The sequence below is a fragment of the Acinonyx jubatus genome, chromosome C2, assembly GCF_027475565.1.
Source record: "Acinonyx jubatus isolate Ajub_Pintada_27869175 chromosome C2, VMU_Ajub_asm_v1.0, whole genome shotgun sequence".
NCBI classification, from domain to species: Eukaryota; Metazoa; Chordata; class Mammalia; order Carnivora; family Felidae; genus Acinonyx; species Acinonyx jubatus.
The window spans coordinates 132,079,516-132,098,971 of record NC_069384.1 but is presented as its reverse complement, the minus strand read 5'-3'; the positions used below and the strand labels follow the sequence as shown (position 1 = coordinate 132,098,971).

Here is a 19,456-nt window from a genome sequence, read left to right as displayed (position 1 = left end):
AGACTCTTGGAACCCAGTGCCCTGCTATAGGAAGTCCAAGTCACATGGAGAGATGATATGCAGATGCTTTGGCTGACAGCCCAGCCATGTGAGGGTGCCATCTTGCAAGACGGCACGTGTAGCCAGTCAGATGACTGCAGGTCCCAGCTGACATCTGCCAGTGACTGCACGATAGACCCCAAGCAAGAACCACCGAAGTGAGCCCAGCCAACCCAAGACATAAGGACTGTTTTAAGTTCTCAGGGTTGAGTTTCAGAGCAATATATACTCAGTCCATCTTCCAAGGAGGGTGAGGCCTCTGTATACTCTCATGGCTCTACCTTTCAAGAATCACTACTGATGATCATACAGCAAGTCCGCTGTGAGCCGGGCACCTTACACACGTCCTCACAAGAATCCTGTGAGGGAAGGAAGCATTTTTTTAATCCTTCAATTACAGAAGCAAGAGAGTCTGAGCACACTTCCTCTCAGTACTCAGCTAGGATGTGAGCCCAGGTAGCCCCTCCATTGCCCTCACCATGGTTTGTAATTGTACCTTCTCTTTGTAATTATTTAATGTCTCCTTCTCAAAACCACATTGTGAGTTCCATGTGGGTTGGGACCATGTCTGCTCTTGTTCATGGTGGCCCCTGGTGTCCAAAATGTGTGCTCGGTGAAATCAGAGCAAATCTCAGTGGTTTCTAGGGAGCTCATGTTCAGAGTGAAAGAGAAATAAAATTACCTCCTTGCTTATGACATAGTGCCCACCTTGTAGTTAAGGATGAAATATATATTTGGAATTCAGAAGAGTACAGATGGAGGTTGGGGAACACAGGCTTCAGGGCAGGCAGCTCTGGGCTCAAATCCTAACTTGAGCAGTCTGTGACCTTGGCCAAAGTCATCATCTCTTCACCTTATTGGTTAAGTATCTTGCCAGTTGTTGAGAGGATAAAATGACATATGCAAGTCCCTAAATACAGTCCTTGCTTGGCACACAGCCCCAACAAAGGGTCCCACTGTCAAACGTAACAAACAGAAAATTCTTCCAATTCATGGTAAATGTCAGGTCTGTTCAGATCAAAGCCTAGCTTGGGTAGGAGCTCCTACTGAAGGCGGTAAAGAGAAATCTAGCGGGGCTTTCTCACTCAGTGGGTGGGTACCAGGGAGTGATGTTCTTGAGGTCAATTTTGCATTTATGTCATTTCAACCCTTGATTAAAGATTCAACGCAAAGTATCCAATGTACCAGATGAGGCCGCATGACGAAGACTGCAAGCCGGATGACTCTCCCCGTCCAGCCCCACCTCTGTGCAGGTGGAGAGCATCCTCCCGAGGACTCAGGCCACCCAGCTGGGGAGGGACTCCACCTGGCCCAGACTCCCAGGCCACACCCCTGCCCTGAGACGGAGGAGGTGAGCATTTGGGGTTTAGAGGCCTTCTTTCCCACCGTTCAGAAGCTGTAGCTGCTAGAAGCAGAAAAGAGACCAACACTTGCAACGGCTCAGGTATCAGAGAGGATCCATCTCACAAGCAGATGCCTCAGGATTTATTCCGTGGACAGGTCATCCACACGACTGCTGGAAACCTGGTGCTTGGCTCTGTTTGCAGGTTGCCAGTGTGATGTTTCGTTTCTCACTGAACTCACCAGGCATTGGCCGTAGTCCCTGCGCAATTCTGCCCGACTCTTCACGTTCCTGTATCCTCGCCAGCACTACGCCAGTTGTGTTCATGGACTTCCCATCAGATGTTTCCCTTAACTAGGGATGATGCAGTGTGTGTGCACAGTGTGACTGATGTACACATTAGTCAAACTAAAGGGCGTTATTTGTTTGACTTATTGTAAGTAAACAAGTCTCTTACAGTAAGAGACTTAAGTGGGGGTTCCCCCATATAAGGAAGGGAGATGAGGGAGGGAAGCCGGCCTGTCAAACCGCTGTCGCCACAATTTATGAACTTAGGAGTGTGTCCCACGTTTGTTTGACTAGTGGGGTTATAATAAGGCCCTCACAGGTTTGTAGTCGGAGCAGACCAATTAGTCCTTTGTAAGAGAAACCTGCTTACAAAGGTCATAAATCATAACTTTGGCTCAGGGCCAGGTGACGAATGGTTCCCATTTCCGTATGGAGACGAACAGAATAGCTCAGTTGGCCGTGACTGCATGTTCTGCTGATCTGAGCCACCATCTTCTTTAATGAAGGATGGGGGGGGCCTCACTGGGGCGGGGACAGGAGGAACACGGCAGCTTCGGGAGCAACTCCTCAACTGATGTGCCTTCTTGTTCCCGTTACATGGCCAATTCCTTTGAAGAGATGGGTCAAAAGAAGGTTGCTTTTTTTTAACTGAGGAAAAGTAGAGCAAACCCGGGGCTGGGTGCAGTGCCCACACCCCCCTCCACCCTCCGTCCCGGCAGACTTCGTGACCTGGGGTTGTGTGTGATATTGTCCTTGTCTGCAACCCCTGCGCCTAGAAAGGAGTGTCAGGAGCAATCATCTCAGACTCCTTGTGTCCTCAAGTTGCCCATTCCACACCTGTATGACCTACATCAAATCACATGGGCCTTGCTCTCCGAGTCATTCAGGCCACACCTCCACTGATGCCTGCCACGGCTGTAAATGTAGCATTGCGTTCAATCTCATTCTATTGTGAAAAGTCATTTTTTTATTGTTTTTGGATTTCACCGTGAAGTTGAATATTGCTATTTACTTGCCAGCTGAGTTCGAGGATTATTAACAATGGTCTAAATCATAATCATTTTATTTCTCATTCTATAAAGCTACTTTTAATTCGTTGCTAGTCTCCCGCACCCCCCCCCCCCCCACCGCTTTTTTTTTCTGTGTGGAGTTCATTTCCGAGCAGAGAACTGAAGCTACCTACCCGCCGGGCGTTCGCCGGGGTGCGCCGGGAACCGCGCAATCATTCAAATGACAGATAGGTTTAATTTTCTAACTGGAATTACACGGTGCCGAGAGCCAGCGAAGATGCATACCTTCACTTAAGCACACTCTTTAGAATGCAAATGACAAGAACTGAGCAGAGAAACTGTTTTTTAAGAGGATATTTAGGAGTCTGGGCAGAAATAAATTAAATATATCAGCCTGAGCGTCTTCCTAACTGGGAGGAAATAGCAGATTACGCATATTTATCTGGCTTGCAGACCTGAACCACTGAAAAGAAAATGGACAAATCAAGGAGGGTTGCTGAGGATTTAGAGCTTTTACTCTTCCAAAATCTGAAAGCAGGTTTGGTTTGGGAGAAGCAGTAATTAGGCTGCAGTGTCTGGTATGTTTTCAAAACTAGCACAAAGTTTCACCGATTTAGAAAATAAAGCCTTGGATTAAAATCCCAGCCGGCCGAGGACAGCTACACGTGCCCCAGCCCCTCTAACTGCCTCTGATGGACCCTCTGCACGGTCTGGAGGCACCTGCACTCCAGTGCGAATTCAAAGCACAAAGCGGCATCTCGGTTCCTGGTAGAATCAAGTCAGCTGTCGTTGCGCAAAGTCGTGAGCACCTTCCTCGAAGCAAACCCGCTAGGCCAGACAAGCAACTCATTTTTGACAAAGCTGGTTCAACAATCGGCTCCTCTGAAGAGTAGAATTTTTTTAACTAGAAATGTTAAAAGTTAAAACTTTCATTAAGTGCATGTACTGCTATAGGAGAAATATCATAAAACATCGTTTTAATGTGAACACTACTTCATACAATGAAAAACTATTTACAATGTGTTGCTTCCAGATTGGCTGCTTTTACATTGTATGTCTACCCAGCGTGTGTCTTCAGCCGGGAGTTGCAGTCCTTGTACCCGACGGCTCTCCAAGGCCCCTGGGGACTCGGAGCATCTGTCCACTTACATTCTCCCTAGTAATTATGGCTCAGCAGGCACACCACCAAAATCATCTATAACCCAGAGACTCTGGCAATCGTATAGAAGTAAAATGCGTAGATTAGGTTTCTGTCCAATAAATACTAATTTGACAATACAATCCATTTCCATCTTAAGAAATTGTTTTCAGTTAGGAAAACATTTTTTCTCAACGGAACTAGAACGAATAGTCTGTGGTTCACCCTGGAACTGTTAACGATGTCTTTGCATACAAATATAGCATATTTTGGCCAGGAATATAATTTCTTGTTAAAGAGTTTATTTGCCTTCACACGCAGAATTGCTACATACATTCACAGTTTTAAGAGACTGCAATTAGCTATTCCAGTTGTGCTTTAAAATCCCGAATATTATTTTCATTAGTGAGTGCAAAGCAAATGTCCCACTTGACTACAATTGGTCCTAGAGTTATAAACTCCATAATGGTTTCTAGAAAATTCCTTCAATCTCCAGTTTCATCATTTGCTTTTTCAGGTATGACTTCCAGGCTCCGACGTGGCTTCTGAACGTCGGCATTTTCTGTGCCTGGTTTATTCAGCCCACATGAAACAGCAGCATAATGGATTTGTTTCAGGTTCTCCAAGGTCTCGTTCTTGGCATATTTCAAAAGATCCGCTTGTCCCTGTAACAAGACATGCAATTAAATGTTAGATGTGACTAACATGACTTCTTGTTGCAGTCTGACAATACAGGTGTTCCACTGAAATAGAAATATTTTGATGCCACAAGAGGGCATGTTTATCTGCTATTGGCACTGTATCCGAATAGGTCAATTGTAATAAAAAACAAGACTGTCTTCCCAGTTTTCCACATCAAGCTCCAAGACCGTGCTGCCTCTTTGGTTCTTTCCCTTTATAAATCTGAATAGAATGCTGTGTGTGTGGACCATGGCTGTCTGCCCTGGTTAGAATTACATCTTTTTGTAAATTGTTTGGCCCATCTTGGTTTTTTCCTTTTAAGATTTGCCTTATTTTTAGCTTCTCATTCTGAAGTAAGTATAAATTCACAGGATGCAAATATAATACAGAGAGGTCTCATATACCTTTCCCCAAATTTCTCCCAATGGTTATGGCTTACATAACTAGAGTACAAGGTCCAAACCGGGCAGCTGACGTTGGTGCAATGTACACGTATAGCTCTGTGTCACTTCATCCCATGGGGAGATTCACGTAACCACCACTGCAATCAACACACAGAGCTAACCTGCCGCCACAGAGACCTCCCAGGCACCAGGACTCTACGGTCACACCCTTCCCCATCCTTCCACCATCCATAGCCCCTTGACAACCACCAGTCTGTTCTCCATTATAAAGACTTGCTTTTGAAGCAAGCTTTGGCAGATAGGCACCCAGCAGGTTTTCACGGACTACTTGCTTAAAGGAGGAAGGAAGGAAAGGATTCTTTACTTTCAATAAACTTTCTTAGCCAGATCTTAATTTCTTTAGTGGGGTGTGGCCATCCTCTTGACATACATGCAGTCTAACACATAGGTCAAGACACAATGGGATGGACTGAAGCACCAGTCACTGGGAGTCTGGAATCTGAGCTGATGCCAGAGGTCAATGGAGAGTTTGTCAGCCTCATCACTTTGACATATTGACCAGAGAATTCTTTGGCCGGGTGGACGCGTGGACGGCTGTCTTGTGCATCTTGGACTGGTGAGCAGCATCCATGGCTTTTGTCCCCTTTAGACCAGTTGCACCCCCTCAGCTGTGACAACCAAAATGTCTGTAGATGTTGTCAGATATCCTCTGGGGGGTGAAACTACCCATATATCAGCTGACCATTTCAAGATTACTGGTTAGGAGAGATGATGTGGTACTCCACTGTAAATTCCAACATTCCTACTTTGGTCGTTTGTTCTATTTTCCCTTCTGATATTTAATCTGCCTTCCATTAATAGTTCTTTCTACTTATACTATTACCTTTCCTTCTCTCCTATTTTCCTTGTCCCTATTTTGTCTCCTTCCTCGGGCTCTAAATTCATTCTGTTATTCTCTTTATCATCCCTCCATACTTTGGCTTTTTCTTTGTCATACTTACATTCTTGGTACTATCCCCTCTTTCTCCTGTTTTTTTTTTTTTTTTTCCCTTAACTGCCTCTCAGCGTGCATCCCATTAAAGTGCTCCTGTACAACAAAAGCTGGGGGCCAGTTGCGGAGGCAACAGGTAAGGACTTACCTTGGAAGGCAACTGGACTACAATCAAATCTCAGCCTCTGGTGAGACTAAATTGCAGCGTAATCTTAAGCCACTATGAGGCCGGAATCCACAGAATGGTTTGCTGTTTACCACTTACTGTTCATGATTTTCCTGCTTTACAAAGACCTTTAATTAGTAACTATAAATACATGCTCCATTGCTTAGTTTAACTGAAGAGCTTCATTTTTATTCATTCTTACTAGTCACTGAACTCATATACTGAAATTTTACAAGCAGTAAGGTCTTTGTACATAAATATAGCATATTGTGCCAGAAATATAATTTCTTGTTAAAGACTTTATTTGCCCTCACGTGCAGGATTGCTACATACATTTATGGTTAACAGATTGTAACTAGATATTCCACTTGTGCTTTAAAATTCCAAATATTGTGTTTAAATTAATTCACTTTATTTTTTAGAGCAGTTTCAGGTTCACAGTAAAACTGAGCAGTTAAGTACAGAAATTTCCCGTATGCCCCAATCCCCGCATGAGGCATAACCATCTCCACTACTGACATCCTGCCCCACAGGAGTACATTTATTGTAACTATAGACCTACACTGCACATCATTATCGCCCAAAGTCCATGGTTTACACGAGGGTTCACTCTTAGTGTTGTACATTCTGTGGGTTTGGACAAGTGTACAATGACATGTGCCCCATTACGCAGCATAGTCACACTGCCCTAAAAACCCTCTGTGCTCCCCCTATTCATCCCTCCCTTCCCCTTAATGCCTGGCAACCACTGATCTTTTCACTAACTCAATATTTTGCCTTTTTCAGAATATTATATAGTTGGAATTCTACAGTACGTAGCCTTTTAAGATTGGCTTCTTTCACTTAGTGATATGCAATTAACTTTCCTCTATGTCTTTTATGGCTTACTAGCTCATTTGTTTTTAGTGCCGAATAATGTTCCATCGTCTGGATGTACCACAGTTTACTCATTGACTCACCTACTGAAGGACATCTCAGTTAAACCCAAGTGTTGGTGATTATGAATACAGCTACTATAAACATCCATGTGCAGGACTTCGTGTGGACATGAGTTTTCAATTCATTTTGGTAGATACTGAAAGGAGCATGACTGCTAATATCATACAGCAAGAGGATGTTGAGTTTGGTAAGAAACTGCATCCCGTCTTCCGCAATGGCGTGCCGCTTTCTGTTCCCACCAGCAGTGAATGAGAGTTCCTGTTGTTTCACATCCTCACCAGCATTTGGTGCTGTTAGCACTTTAGATTTTGGTCATTCTAAAAGGTACACATTAGTGTCTAATTTTTGTTTTAATCTGTAGTTCTCTAATGACATATAATGTTGAACGCCTTTCCACATGCCCACTTGCCATCTGTATGCCTGCTGTGGGGAAGCGTCTGCTCAGATCTTTTGTCCATTGTTTAATTGTTCATTTTCTTATTGTTGAGTTTTAAAAGTTCTTTGTATGTTTTAGGTAACCATTGCTTATCCGGTGTGTCTTTTACAAATATTTTCTCCAAGTTTGTGGCTTGTCTTCTTGTTCTCAACTTGTCTTGCAGAGCAGAGGTTTTTAATTTTGATAGAGTCCTGCTTATAAATTCTTTCTTTTCTTACTTTATTTCATGACTATGTTGTTGGGGTTACACCTAAAAAGTCATCACCATACCCAAGGTAAGCTAAGTTTTCTCCTACGTTATTTTCCAGAAGTTTTACAGTTTTCCATTTAGGCCCACAATTGGCTCGAAGTTAGTTTTTGTGCAGGGTGTAAGGTCTGTGTCTAGATTTTTTTTTTCTCTTTGCATGTGGATGTCCAGTTGTTCCTGCACCATTTGTTTAAATGAGTATCTTTGCTCCATTGTATTGCCTTTGCCCCTCAGTCAAAAATCAGCTGACTAAAATTTATGTGGGTCTATTTCTGGGCTCTCTATTCTGTTCCACTGATCTCTTTGTTCTTTCACCAATATTACACTGTCCTGATTACCATAGCTTTTTTTTTTAAGTTTAATTATTTATTTTGAGACAGTGAGAGCCAGGGAAGGAGAGAGAGGGAATGAGAGAGAGAATCCCAAGCAGGCTCTGCACTGTCAATGCAGAGCCCGATGCAGGGCTCGAACTCATTAACGCAGAGACCATGACCTGAGGCATAATCAAGAGTCAGATGCTTAACCAACTAAGCTACCCAGGAGCCCCAGTTTACTGTACTTTAGAGTAAATCTCAAGTTGGGTAGCGTCACTCCTCTTTGTTCTTTTCCTTCAAGACTGTGTCATCTATTCTGGGTCTTCTGCATCTCCATATAAACTTTAGAATCGATTTGTCAATATCTACAAAATAACTTGATGGAATTTTGGTTGGGATTATGTTGAATCTATAGCTCAATTTGGAAAGAAATGACATCTTGAAAATATTGAGTCTTCTAATCCATGAACAGGAAGTGTCTCTCCATTTATTCATTTCTTCTTTGATATATTTGATCAGTTTTGTAGTATTCCTTACGTAGATCTTGTACATATTTTGTTAGATTCATGCCTAAGTATTTTATTTTTGGAGATGCTAATGTAAGTGGCATTATATTTTTAATTTCAAATTACCCTTGTTCATTGCTGTTATCTGGGAAAGTGATGGACTTCTATACACTAACCTTGTATCTTGCAACCTTGCTATAACCGTTTATTAGTTCCAGGAGTTTTTTGTCAATTCTTTTGGAATTTCTACATAGATGATCATGTCATCTGTGAACAAAGTTATATTTTTTCCTTCCCAATGTATAACTTTTATTTTTCTTTCTTGTCTTATTGAATTAGCTTGGACTTCTAGTACAATGATGAAAAACAGCAGAGTCAGGGGATTTCTTTGCCTATGTTTGCCTAATGGGAAACGTTTGAGTGTTCCCACCATTAAGTATGATAGTTAAAGGTGTTTTGTTCTTTACCAAGTTGAGGAAGTTCTTCTCTTTCTAATTTGCTGAGAGTTTTTATCATGAATGGGCACTGGATTTTGTCAGATGCCTTCTTGCTATCTAGTGAGATGATCATGTGATTTTTCCTCTCTAGCCTGATTACACTGATTGATTTTCGATTGTTGCACCAACCTTCATACCTGGTATAAATCTCACTGGGCCACAGTGTATAATTCTTTTCATACATTGCTGGATTCAGTTTTTTAATATTTTCTTGAGGATTTCTGCATCTATGTTCATAAGAGATATTGATCTGTAGTTTTTTTGGTAATGTCTATCTGGTTTTGGTATTAGGATAAATGCTGGCCACGTACAACATATTAAAAAGTATTCCCTCTGCCTCTATTTTCTGGAAGAGATTGTAAAAAAAAAAAACTGGCATAATTTCTTCCTTAAATGTTTGATAGAATTCACCAGTGAACCCATGTGAGCCGGTGCGTTCATTTTAAAAGGTTATTAATTGTTTATTTGACTTCTTTAATAGAGATAAATCTATTCAAATAGTCTATTTCTTCTTGTGAGTTTTGGTAAAATGTGCCTTTCAAGAAATTGGTTCATTTCATCTAAGTTATCAAATTTGTGGGAGTAGGGTAGTTCATCATATTCCTTTGCTGTCCTTTTAATGCCCATGGGATCTGTAGTGACATCCCTTCTTCCATTACTGATATCAGTAATTGGTGTCCTCTTTTTTTCTTCCTTCATAGTTAGCCTGGCTAGAGACTTACTGATTTTAATGATCTTTTCAAAGAACCATCTTTTAGTTCTATTGATTTTCTTTCTTAATTTCCTGATGTCAATTTCACTGATTTCTGTTCTAATATTTTTATTAATAAAAATTAGTAGGTCTGTATTCAAACTGCTTCCTTGGCATGTCCTCTTAGACTTCACGTGTCCAAAACTGAGTTCCTGATATTCTTCCTACCAGCCTCTCTATAACCAGCTCCTCTCAGGGTAAGACAACTCCGTTCTCACAGTGACTGAGAACACAGACCCTAGTACCACCTTTGACTCGTCTCCTTTTCTTTCATCCCTCATCCCACTTGTCGGCAGCCTCCATTATCTCTGTCTTCAAAAAATATACACATATACAGGTTCTCAGCACTTCTTACCACCCTCATTGCTGCCACTGGCAGCCTGAACCACCATCACCTCTCTCTGAGTTTATGACAACTGGCCATCCGGCTTCTCCTCTGTCAACATGACAGCCAGAGACATACAATCAAACACAGTCAGAACATGAACCCCCCAACCCGTGGCTCCTCGTATAACTCAGACTGAGAGTCAAAGTCCTTTCTCACAGCCCCTGAGCTGTCTTCACCCTCTTCATCACCCCACCTTGTTCACTAAGCCACTGTAACACTGGGCCCCTAAATGCTCCTCAGACACGGCAGGTCCTCTCTGGCCCCGCCTGGAGGTTGCACACTCAACATTGCCTATGCAGGGAAGGCTCTCGCCCCAGAAAGACACACAGTTTGCTCTGTCACCTCCTTTGGGCCTTGACTCCCTGACAGCCTTTCCAAAATGAAAACTGCCACCTCTTGCTCCCAACTCTTCTTGCCCCTTCCCTGCCTTGCTTTCTCCATGACATGTTCTCTGTTGCTCTGTTTACTGTCTGTCTCTCCCATTAAATGTGAGTTCCAGGAGAACTGGGACTTTCACGTCTTCAATCCACTGCTGAACCCTCACCCCTCAAGCCTACAACAGCACCAGGCATACAACACAGGCTTAAGAAATGTGTTGAATGAGTATAATTAGACTAAGATGTGAAAGTCTCTTTAATCTTCACAGTGGCCTCCCAATCATGTGCTTCACCTTTTTCTCTGCATTTACATATATATTATGAATAGGTATTGTATTTTTACAGAAATGAAATCAAGCAAACCCTACCATTCTTCAGTTTTCTTTTTTTCACCAAAAATCATGTCTTGGCAATCTTTCCATGTCAGCATATATAGATCTGCCACAGGATGACGGGGCATTTAAATAGAAAAATCCCCAGATGGTATACAGGATAATTAATGTGGTAATAACGAATTCTTTATCTGGTGGAATCTTGGTTCCCAAGTTTAGACAGGTCATTACCACACTTTGAACGGATCAGGCTTTCCACACCTAGCCAGGGGAGACACAAAGGACCCCCAGAGCCGGGGAGCTGCTGAGTTTTATCCCCAGCACTTGTATTTTGTTCTGTGCATCCACAACCGCACGTCTGACACGTCTCAGGATTGTGGCATCCAGCGGGAGCAGAGAACAATTCTGAACAAGGTGATGATGGTGTTTGCTGTAGCAGCGTTCACATCTCGTTGCTTCAAAAGAGCAAAGGCTATTTAAAACACTGCCACCCACTGACACAGGGCATCTGGGTTTGAAGACTCCTACGAAACTGGCTTTGCAACGTTTCCAGTTGAGAAACTCAAACCCTATTTGGTTTCACACATTCTGTTTTGAATTTCATAAGTTATTCTATTTGGTTTTCATCTTGAAAGAGTTATAACAACCTTAGGTCAAAATATTTAAAGTTCCTACTTAGACTCGGAATATAATCTTTAAAAGACATAGCTAAGGGCAGGGCTGGATCCCAGCGGCTCTTGTGGAGAGCAGGCCGCAACTGTGCTCCTTCTGGCCCTGCCGGCGGCTGCCTGAGATCAGGTCAGAGGTCGGAGCAGCCGGGAAAGGAATGATGGCAGATCCCAGACACCAGAGCCAGTGCCCCAGCCATACTCAACCCTTGGCCAATCACCAAACTTTCTGTCTGACCATAAAAGATGCCCTAGCTTTTAATATGTTAAAAATACTTCAAGGCACATCTGTTAGTCCTACATAGTTTTTGAATCTAAAATTAACAACCACAATTCACTGCTTTTATTTAGACTTAGAGCTAAAACTATAGGGATTGTACACTTCCATTATTCTTTTTCAAAGCTTTTTAATCCAACTGTCTATTAGAGAAGAACAGAATCATCTCCTTCTGAGATGAGTGAACCAGGGTGGCCACAAAGACTCCCCCGACCTCTGCCACCAATCCGTGCAATGGCCACGTGGCTGAGAGCTGGAAGGGGCAAAAATGGCCATCTGCCATTCCCTGGGAGTCAGCAGACACGTTTCTTCCACATTATAAGCAGGTGGATGGAAGAGGAAAAAAGAGGATACCCATACCATTTTGGGAGTCTGAAGGAGGTGCAAAGGTAGTCAAAAAAATTTTAATTTAATGCAAATAAAGACATAAGCTATCAGTGTCTGGTTTGACCTCAGCATGTCTGGGGCCCACACTGACTTCTGGGTTGTTCTGGGACTAACGGCCCCAGCCCGAGAAGCTTCATTTGGATGGCATGGACTAGGCTGCCTCCTTCCTGCTTCTTTGTCCACTCAAGAACAAAGCAGCTTCTAGGCACCTCCACCGATACCTTCCGCTCCCCCAAGACATGAAGCTAACTCTGGGATAAAGAGAGGGGGGCAGACACCTGGAGAGCGCCAAGGCCCAGCAGGAAGACAGACTGCCACCCTGCAAGCGCCAAGCACCGGCCACCTGCTGGCCCCTTACTCAGCAATTTGCCATGCACGCGTCCTTATCCTTCCTACCACCCAGAAGGCTGCAAGGGTTTTCCTGTCCCCTCCCTCAGCATCACTCTGAGATGACAGCACAAGGACCTAGGGATTTTCTGGCTGTCTCTTGCCAGAGAATCTAAATTGCAAAACCCTAACACAAGCTCATAATCAGGAAACATTTCTTGGAAAGAGAGTGACTAACGTATGCCGGGCACTGTATTAAGCCCTTCGCAAAGACTATCTCATGATAATCTCAGTTCTGTGAGAGCTGCTGTTACTATTCCCAATTTTGTAGACGAGGACATTGAGTTTAGAGCGATGAAGGGGCTTACCCAAGGCAGAGCCTGCACAGCGAATTACACTTAAAAACATACCACTTTCTCTCTGTGTGTTCTGTTTTCTTTTTGGATTAAGTGAACCACAGGGCCCAAGCTATACAGTTGAGCCCCACACATTACATGTGACACTTAAAAGCAAGCAAAGTGTAATGTGCACTACGTTTCTAATGACCCCAGTACATCACCAATGGTGCAGGCAATTCCTTCTTCCTGTGCTTAAACACAAGAACAAGAGATACAGATTTCCATTCATATTTGTTGAATGAGTAGGGAGCGAACAACACCATGGTGGGGCCACGGAAATCCTGGCCCCGGTTCTAAGCTGCCTCACTGCACTCCGAACGCTCCCCTTGAGAGGCCCGTGTGGCTGGCCAAGGCTGTAGCACATTCGTCAGAGTTAAGGAAGGCCTTCTTCCTACTGACGTCTTACTAAACCTTACACTTGAACAAAGATCCCCTGATCATCAGTCACCTGAAGTTGGAGCAACAGAGCATAGCAGCATGTGCTCGGCTGTGGGACGATAAATGCATGTTAAATGTTTCATGATTTTTTTCTGTCCTATTGGCTTCCCCTGTGCTCAGTCACATGTGTGAAGGGAGTGGAATGTGAATTGCAAGTGAATTCCTCTCTTCTCAGCAAGAAGACTGCCTTCCGTCTCCCCTGACTCCATCCCAAAGGGTTCGCAGGTGCTGGCCAGGTGGAAAGGCCCTCTGAGAGTATGAAGAACGGTTCTGGGAGCAAGACTCCTAACCCTTAGTCTTCACCTTAATCCAGAGAGACATTTAAGCTGTATGAAGCAGTGTCCTGATTATGCAAGCAAAGTGGGTTCATCCAGGACTATCCTTGCACCTCGATCCCCTCCCCACTGCCAATATTTTGGCTATTTCATCACATTTACAGTTGTTCCTCAACTTCACAAAGGTTGTGCTCAAAGGTTTATGCACACTTTAATTTAAAATTTTTAATATAAGATGCGATTTAAATTCAGAGTGGGTGTCTTTCACCTCGGAAACTATTTTACGTGTCACTCAACAAATATGGGGGGGTGCTCCCAGGCATTCCTAGGCAGCACAGTGGAGAAGGTGTGGTGTCTAAGTTGGGCCTTGACATGGGCGGGAAACGATTTCAGCAGAGGCCAAGGGGCTGTGGAAGATGCTGCCTTTCTTCCACACGTGACTCTACGACTCCAACAAGTGATGCCTTTGGGGCCTAACCATGGCTTGGTAGCATGATTTCTATGCTACAAAGCTTTCTGAGTTCCAACTGTGGTTACATCTCCCTCTGATAATGGGAATGAGCATGGGAAAAGCTAAGTCTCACACTGGCAGTGAGAGCTGGCCCCTACAGTGGGAGACGACCTCCCCTGACACAGAGCTGGTGGCTCACATGGTAGAGGGGGGGTGAGGATTTCAGGAGGTGCCGTTGGAGGCTGCAGACGGTGGAAGTGAGCCATGACCTAAGCATAGAAGACAGGAGGTCAAGAGAGTGTTCCAGGCAAAGGGGCCAGGGCCAGAGGGGAGCAAGGGCAGTGTGCCCAGTGTGTAGAGAGAGAAGTGGAGAGCAAGGGGATGCTGAGGGATGAGCAGGGCCAGGGCCACGAACACGGAAGCTTTGAAAATGCTAGTAAAAACAGCACACACAAGCACTTCCCTCGCACTGTTAATTTTTTAAGCACACTTTTTGCACGATTAAACGTTAGCTGAGTGATCACAAATTCCACATTAGTGGGATCCAAGGTCTGAGGTTTTACTGTGTTTTAAATGGACCAGAAAGTACAGCCTGCCTAATGACAGGCACTACCATAGTTTGGTTTTCTGAGCCATTCTGAAGAGTCTTCACACGCTAAAGAGAGGAATGGCTTCCAGCCAATTACAGATTTTCAGGAAAACAGGCAGCATAATACATCACCTAGTACATAAAATAACTAAAGGATATTAACATCAATAAAGAAAAGGAGTCGCCCATGGGCCATCACAGCAATGTTCAGAAAAGAAACAAATATCAGTCTTCAGTCTTCAAGGTAAGTACTATACCTCAGGTAAAAACAAAATCAAGATGAACGTCTCAGCAGGTGCAAAGACTGTCTGGTTTAACTATTTATTTTTGGCAGAAGTCTCATTTTCCTAGAGAGAACAAATCTCTAATTACTTCTAGGGCTTAGCTTTTAGTCTTGGTTTTGAGGGCGGATGGTGCGGAACAGGAAGAGCTGGCTTGGCAGCAATCCTTCTGGAAAACATCTTGGGGTTGTAATAAACTTTATTTGAGTCTGTGATATGACACAGGTGCTAGAAAATCCAGCATAATTTTGGCCTGTATTGACAGTAAGATAATTTTCAGATTATGAAGAAAACCATACTGACGAGTCCTACCCTGGGGCCATCAGTGCACCGCGTATCCAAAGTATGGGGATAATTCTGGCCACCCCATCTTATGAAGGACACTGACAAACCAGAGCCGTCAGGAGACCAACGGACCCAGTGAGGAGGGGATCAGATGCCATCTCACCCTATTATCTGCAGAGATTGAGCATGTCTGACCTGAATCAGGGAGGTCTAAGAGAAGGTAATGATAGTTCGCAAAGGTACAAAGGGATGTTGAGGAGGAGGGAATACAATAATTCTGTGCTGCTTTGAAGGTATTACTGGAACCAGTGGGTAGAAATGAAGTTACAGAGAGATAAAATTCCATATACTGTATGACAGAACAAAACTAAGATTGCATGACAGTGGAGCAGGCTGCCAATCTGGTGGGAGCAGCAGGAAGGTGGGTTTGATGACTTTATGGGGTTGTGTGGCCAAGCCTCACAGTGTATCCTATACCCTTCTAAGGGAAAATGCGTCATTGGCAGGTTCTGCCACTGTGGTAGACTATCTGCAAAGGCAGGTGCCATAATTCCTTCCATCTCTGTCCAGGCATGCTACTCCATCCACTAAGAGGTGGAGTCCACTTCCCCCACCCTTGAATGTGGGCTGGAATTGATTTCCTTTGGTCAGTAACATGGAGGAAGTGGTCTTAAGAAGCCTGGCAGCTTCTCCTTTTGTTTTCTTGGAATCTCATAGCAATATAAAGAAGCTGGGGCCGGACTACTGAATGACGATGGGCCATGCAGAGAAAGGGAGAGATCAAGAAGAGGGGGACCCAGCCATTCTAGCCATCCCTGGTGACATGCCAGCCACATGAGTGGAGCCTTCTTGGCTACTCCAGGCCCAGCTGACCTCCCAGCTGAACCAAACCAACACCACGGGGAGCAGAAACACCACCCGGCTGAGCACAGCTAGCCCACAGAATCATGTCAAATAAGAAGCTGTTGTTTTAAGCCACTAGTTTTGTCATGGTTTGTTCTATGGCAACAGAGAACTGAAACAGCCAGTCAAGGTGGCCGTATTTTGTGCTATGTGACAGTGCCTTCCTGAGCACAGTGGATTGAAGCAGGTAGAGAACCTGATCCAAGGAGAACTTAATACGAGAGGAGGCTTATACCTTTAGGACCGCAGGTCTGGATGTGAAAGGAAAGGGTAGGACCAGCCGATCAGATTTCCTCTCCTTGGAATTTGAACTAGGAAATACAAACAGATTGAGAACTTGGAATAAAACCTTCTAAGGTACAGGCGGGGTCAAACCAAGACCACAGTAAGTCACAGGGCAACAGAAACATGAGTGAGCAGAGGGAGAAGGACAGAGAGAAGACCATCGGCCCCTGGGGAAGAGCTGCCCCGGGTGCTGCTGGGCTTCCTGGCTGCCCTTTACTCCTGTGAGGCTGGAGCACGGCTTCCGGTCCCAGAGCTCCCTGTCCTTTCACAGTCCTCCCCGAGGCCAGCACCTCTCGCCCCTCCTCTGTGAGCTGGCCTGCAGGAGTTCTGCCTCTTACAACCAAAACAGAGCAATTAAAGCAGGGCTCTTCTACCATGAGATTCTACCATCTTAGGAATGGTAATAAATAGAAGCAATAAAAATTATCACCAGTACAGTGAGCGTTTAGCAAATGAAAAATAAAGGGAGAGAAACCTCTTAATTAAGCTCGTGGGCGGAAAATATTAACAGGATAACCTTCCCACATTTCTGGTGAAATGAGCAAAAAATAGTAAAATTGGCAAACACACACACACACACACACAAACACACACGCGCACACACACACACACAACACAAGCAACAAACAAACAAACAAAGGGGTATGACATAATTTAACAAACTTCTGAAACTCAGAATTCATAGTGGCAATTCTTAGAAGTCCTGAAACTTTTAAGAGCCCAGTCAAACTGCAAAGACACAAACTGAGTGCCCTTTTCTTTTATTTCTTAAAAACAACTTTTTTTTCATGTTTATTTATTTTTGAGAGAGAGAGAGACAGAGCACAAGTGGGGGAGGGGCAGAGGCAGAGACACAGAATCCAAAATGGGCTCCAGGCTCCAAGCTGTCAGCACAGAGCTCAACTCGGGGCTCGAACCTGGGAATGGCGAGCCATGACCTGAGCTGAAGTCAGCCACTTAACCAACTGAGCTGCCCAGGTGCCCAGTCCTTTTTGTTTACTTCTGCTTGATGCAACAGAAAAGGTGATGGGACAGAGGGTAAGAAGAAAGAGGTAACGCAGGACAAGTGAGGAATCGGACTGACACACATAGAAAACTGGACACAGTATATTGAACAATGATGTTCTGACAGTGCAACACAGTGCGCCCTGATGGAAGAGATACAAACGGGGGTCCAGCTCCCTGTGTGGAGGGGTTCCAGGCTGCAGTGCAGGAAGGCAGAGCCTGGCAGCCCCACCAAGCCAAGGGGATGGAGTTTGGGGTTCAGGGAAGCTAAACAGCTGGGATGTACAGGGCGGAGTAGTGGGGCTCTTAAACAGCTACTGTCAATATCTGGTTCGGGAAGATGAAGGGTATGATGAGCACCAAAACGAGAGAAGTGGGAATCTGGATGGGATTAACGGCAGAGTAGACACTGTAGAAGATACAGCAATATTGGTTGAAGATGTAGAAACAATGGAAACTATTTTTTAAGAAAAGGAAAGGAAAGGAAAGGAAAGGAAAGGAAAGGAAAGGAAAGGAAAGGAAAGGAAAGGGAAGAAAAGAAAAGAGAAGAAAAGAAAAGAAAAGAAAAGAAAAGAAAAGAAAAGAAAAGAAAAGAAAAGAAAAAAGACCTAAAAAGAAATGAATAGTGGATCTGTCACTTTTGGGAAAATATCAAGCAGTATACATGTATAATAGGAGTTACAGAAGGAAGAGAGAAAGGGTAAGACTGAAAAAAAGATTTAAAGAAAAAATGACTAAAAATTTTCCCAAATTTGATGGAAATTTCCACATATAGAAGAAATCTTATTCTTTCACATATAGAAGCATCTCAACAAACCCTAAGCAGAAGAAACATGAAGAAAACCAGACTGAGGCCCATCATAATTCTTCTAAAAGTCTAAGAAAAAGAGAGAGAAAAATCTAAACAAAAGATGCCCAACCTCTCTGCATTTACTAGGCTGGCTAAACTGACAATAGCAAATGTTGACATGGATGTAGAATAATGGGAACTCTCAGAACACTGTTGGGGGGAGTGCTAAATGGGACAGTTTAGAAAGCAGCTTGGCAATTTCTTATAAAGTCTGGCACGCACTTACCATATGATTCAGTAACTGCACTCACAGGTGTTTAGCCAGTAAAATAAGAGTATGTCCACACAAAGACCTGCATGTGAGTGTTCACTGCAGCTCTATTCACAACAGTTAGAGGCTAGAAACGGCCCAAATGTACATCAACCAGTGAATGTATAAACAAAGAGTAACACACCCATAAAATAGAATGTTGTTCATCAAAAAAAAAAAAAAAAAAGGAATGGATTGTTGAAACACACCTTCCCTTGGATGAGTATCAAAAGCATTATGTTACACGAAAGAGGCCAGGCATAAAGACTACATACTACATAACTCCCATTTACACAACAATCTGGAGCAGGTGAAACGATAGACAGAAATCAGGTCAGTGGTTGGTGAGGGAGGGAGTTTTCTGCAAAGAGGCATGAGGGAATTTTGGGGGTGATGGAAATGCTCTGTCATCACTGTGGTGGGGTTGCATGACAATATACATTTATCAAAATTCGTTGAGTTGTGCAGTTCAAAAGGGGGAATTTTATCTTATGTAAATTGTACCTCGATAAAGTTGATCAAGAAAAGGGAAGGATGCTGACTATCTAAGGGAAGTGAGGTCTTGAGGGCAGGCTTCTGAATTAAAGAGCAATCAGAAACCTGTGGAAATGGATTACACCCTCTCCCAATTATGCAGCAGAGACCCTAGAACGTGACATTTACAAACTCTGAGAAAGCTGGGTCCAAGAATCCAAAGACTGTCAATGACCCCAGCTGAGATTTATCTCTTCTCTGTCCTTTCCTCAGGCTATGGATGGTGGTGACAGTAAGCTAATTTAAATATTGAACTTATACCAAACAACATGGTAATCATCGTCTTGGGGCCAAATGGGAATATTTAAAACCGGAAAATGGAAAAATAACAGCATGCCTAAGTCCTCACCTAGAAATATTAGTGGGTAGATACTCTCATCTTTCATAGCAGGTCAACCAACCGACCT

At 43.7% G+C, this 19,456-nt stretch overlaps 1 protein-coding gene across 2 annotated transcripts in view; it reads right to left on the bottom strand.

Annotated features, from left to right (window-relative positions):
- Positions 1 to 4,102: 4,102 nt before the first annotated feature.
- Positions 4,103 to 19,456, bottom strand: part of PLCL2 (phospholipase C like 2) — a 188,458-nt gene continuing 173,104 nt past the window's right edge. For both annotated transcript variants that reach the window (XM_015068497.3, XM_053221495.1), the window contains exon 6: positions 4,103 to 4,482. In XM_015068497.3, the coding sequence (XP_014923983.2) occupies positions 4,303 to 4,482 (180 nt within the window). In that variant the 3' untranslated portion in view covers positions 4,103 to 4,302. The remainder of the gene's footprint in view (positions 4,483 to 19,456) is intronic.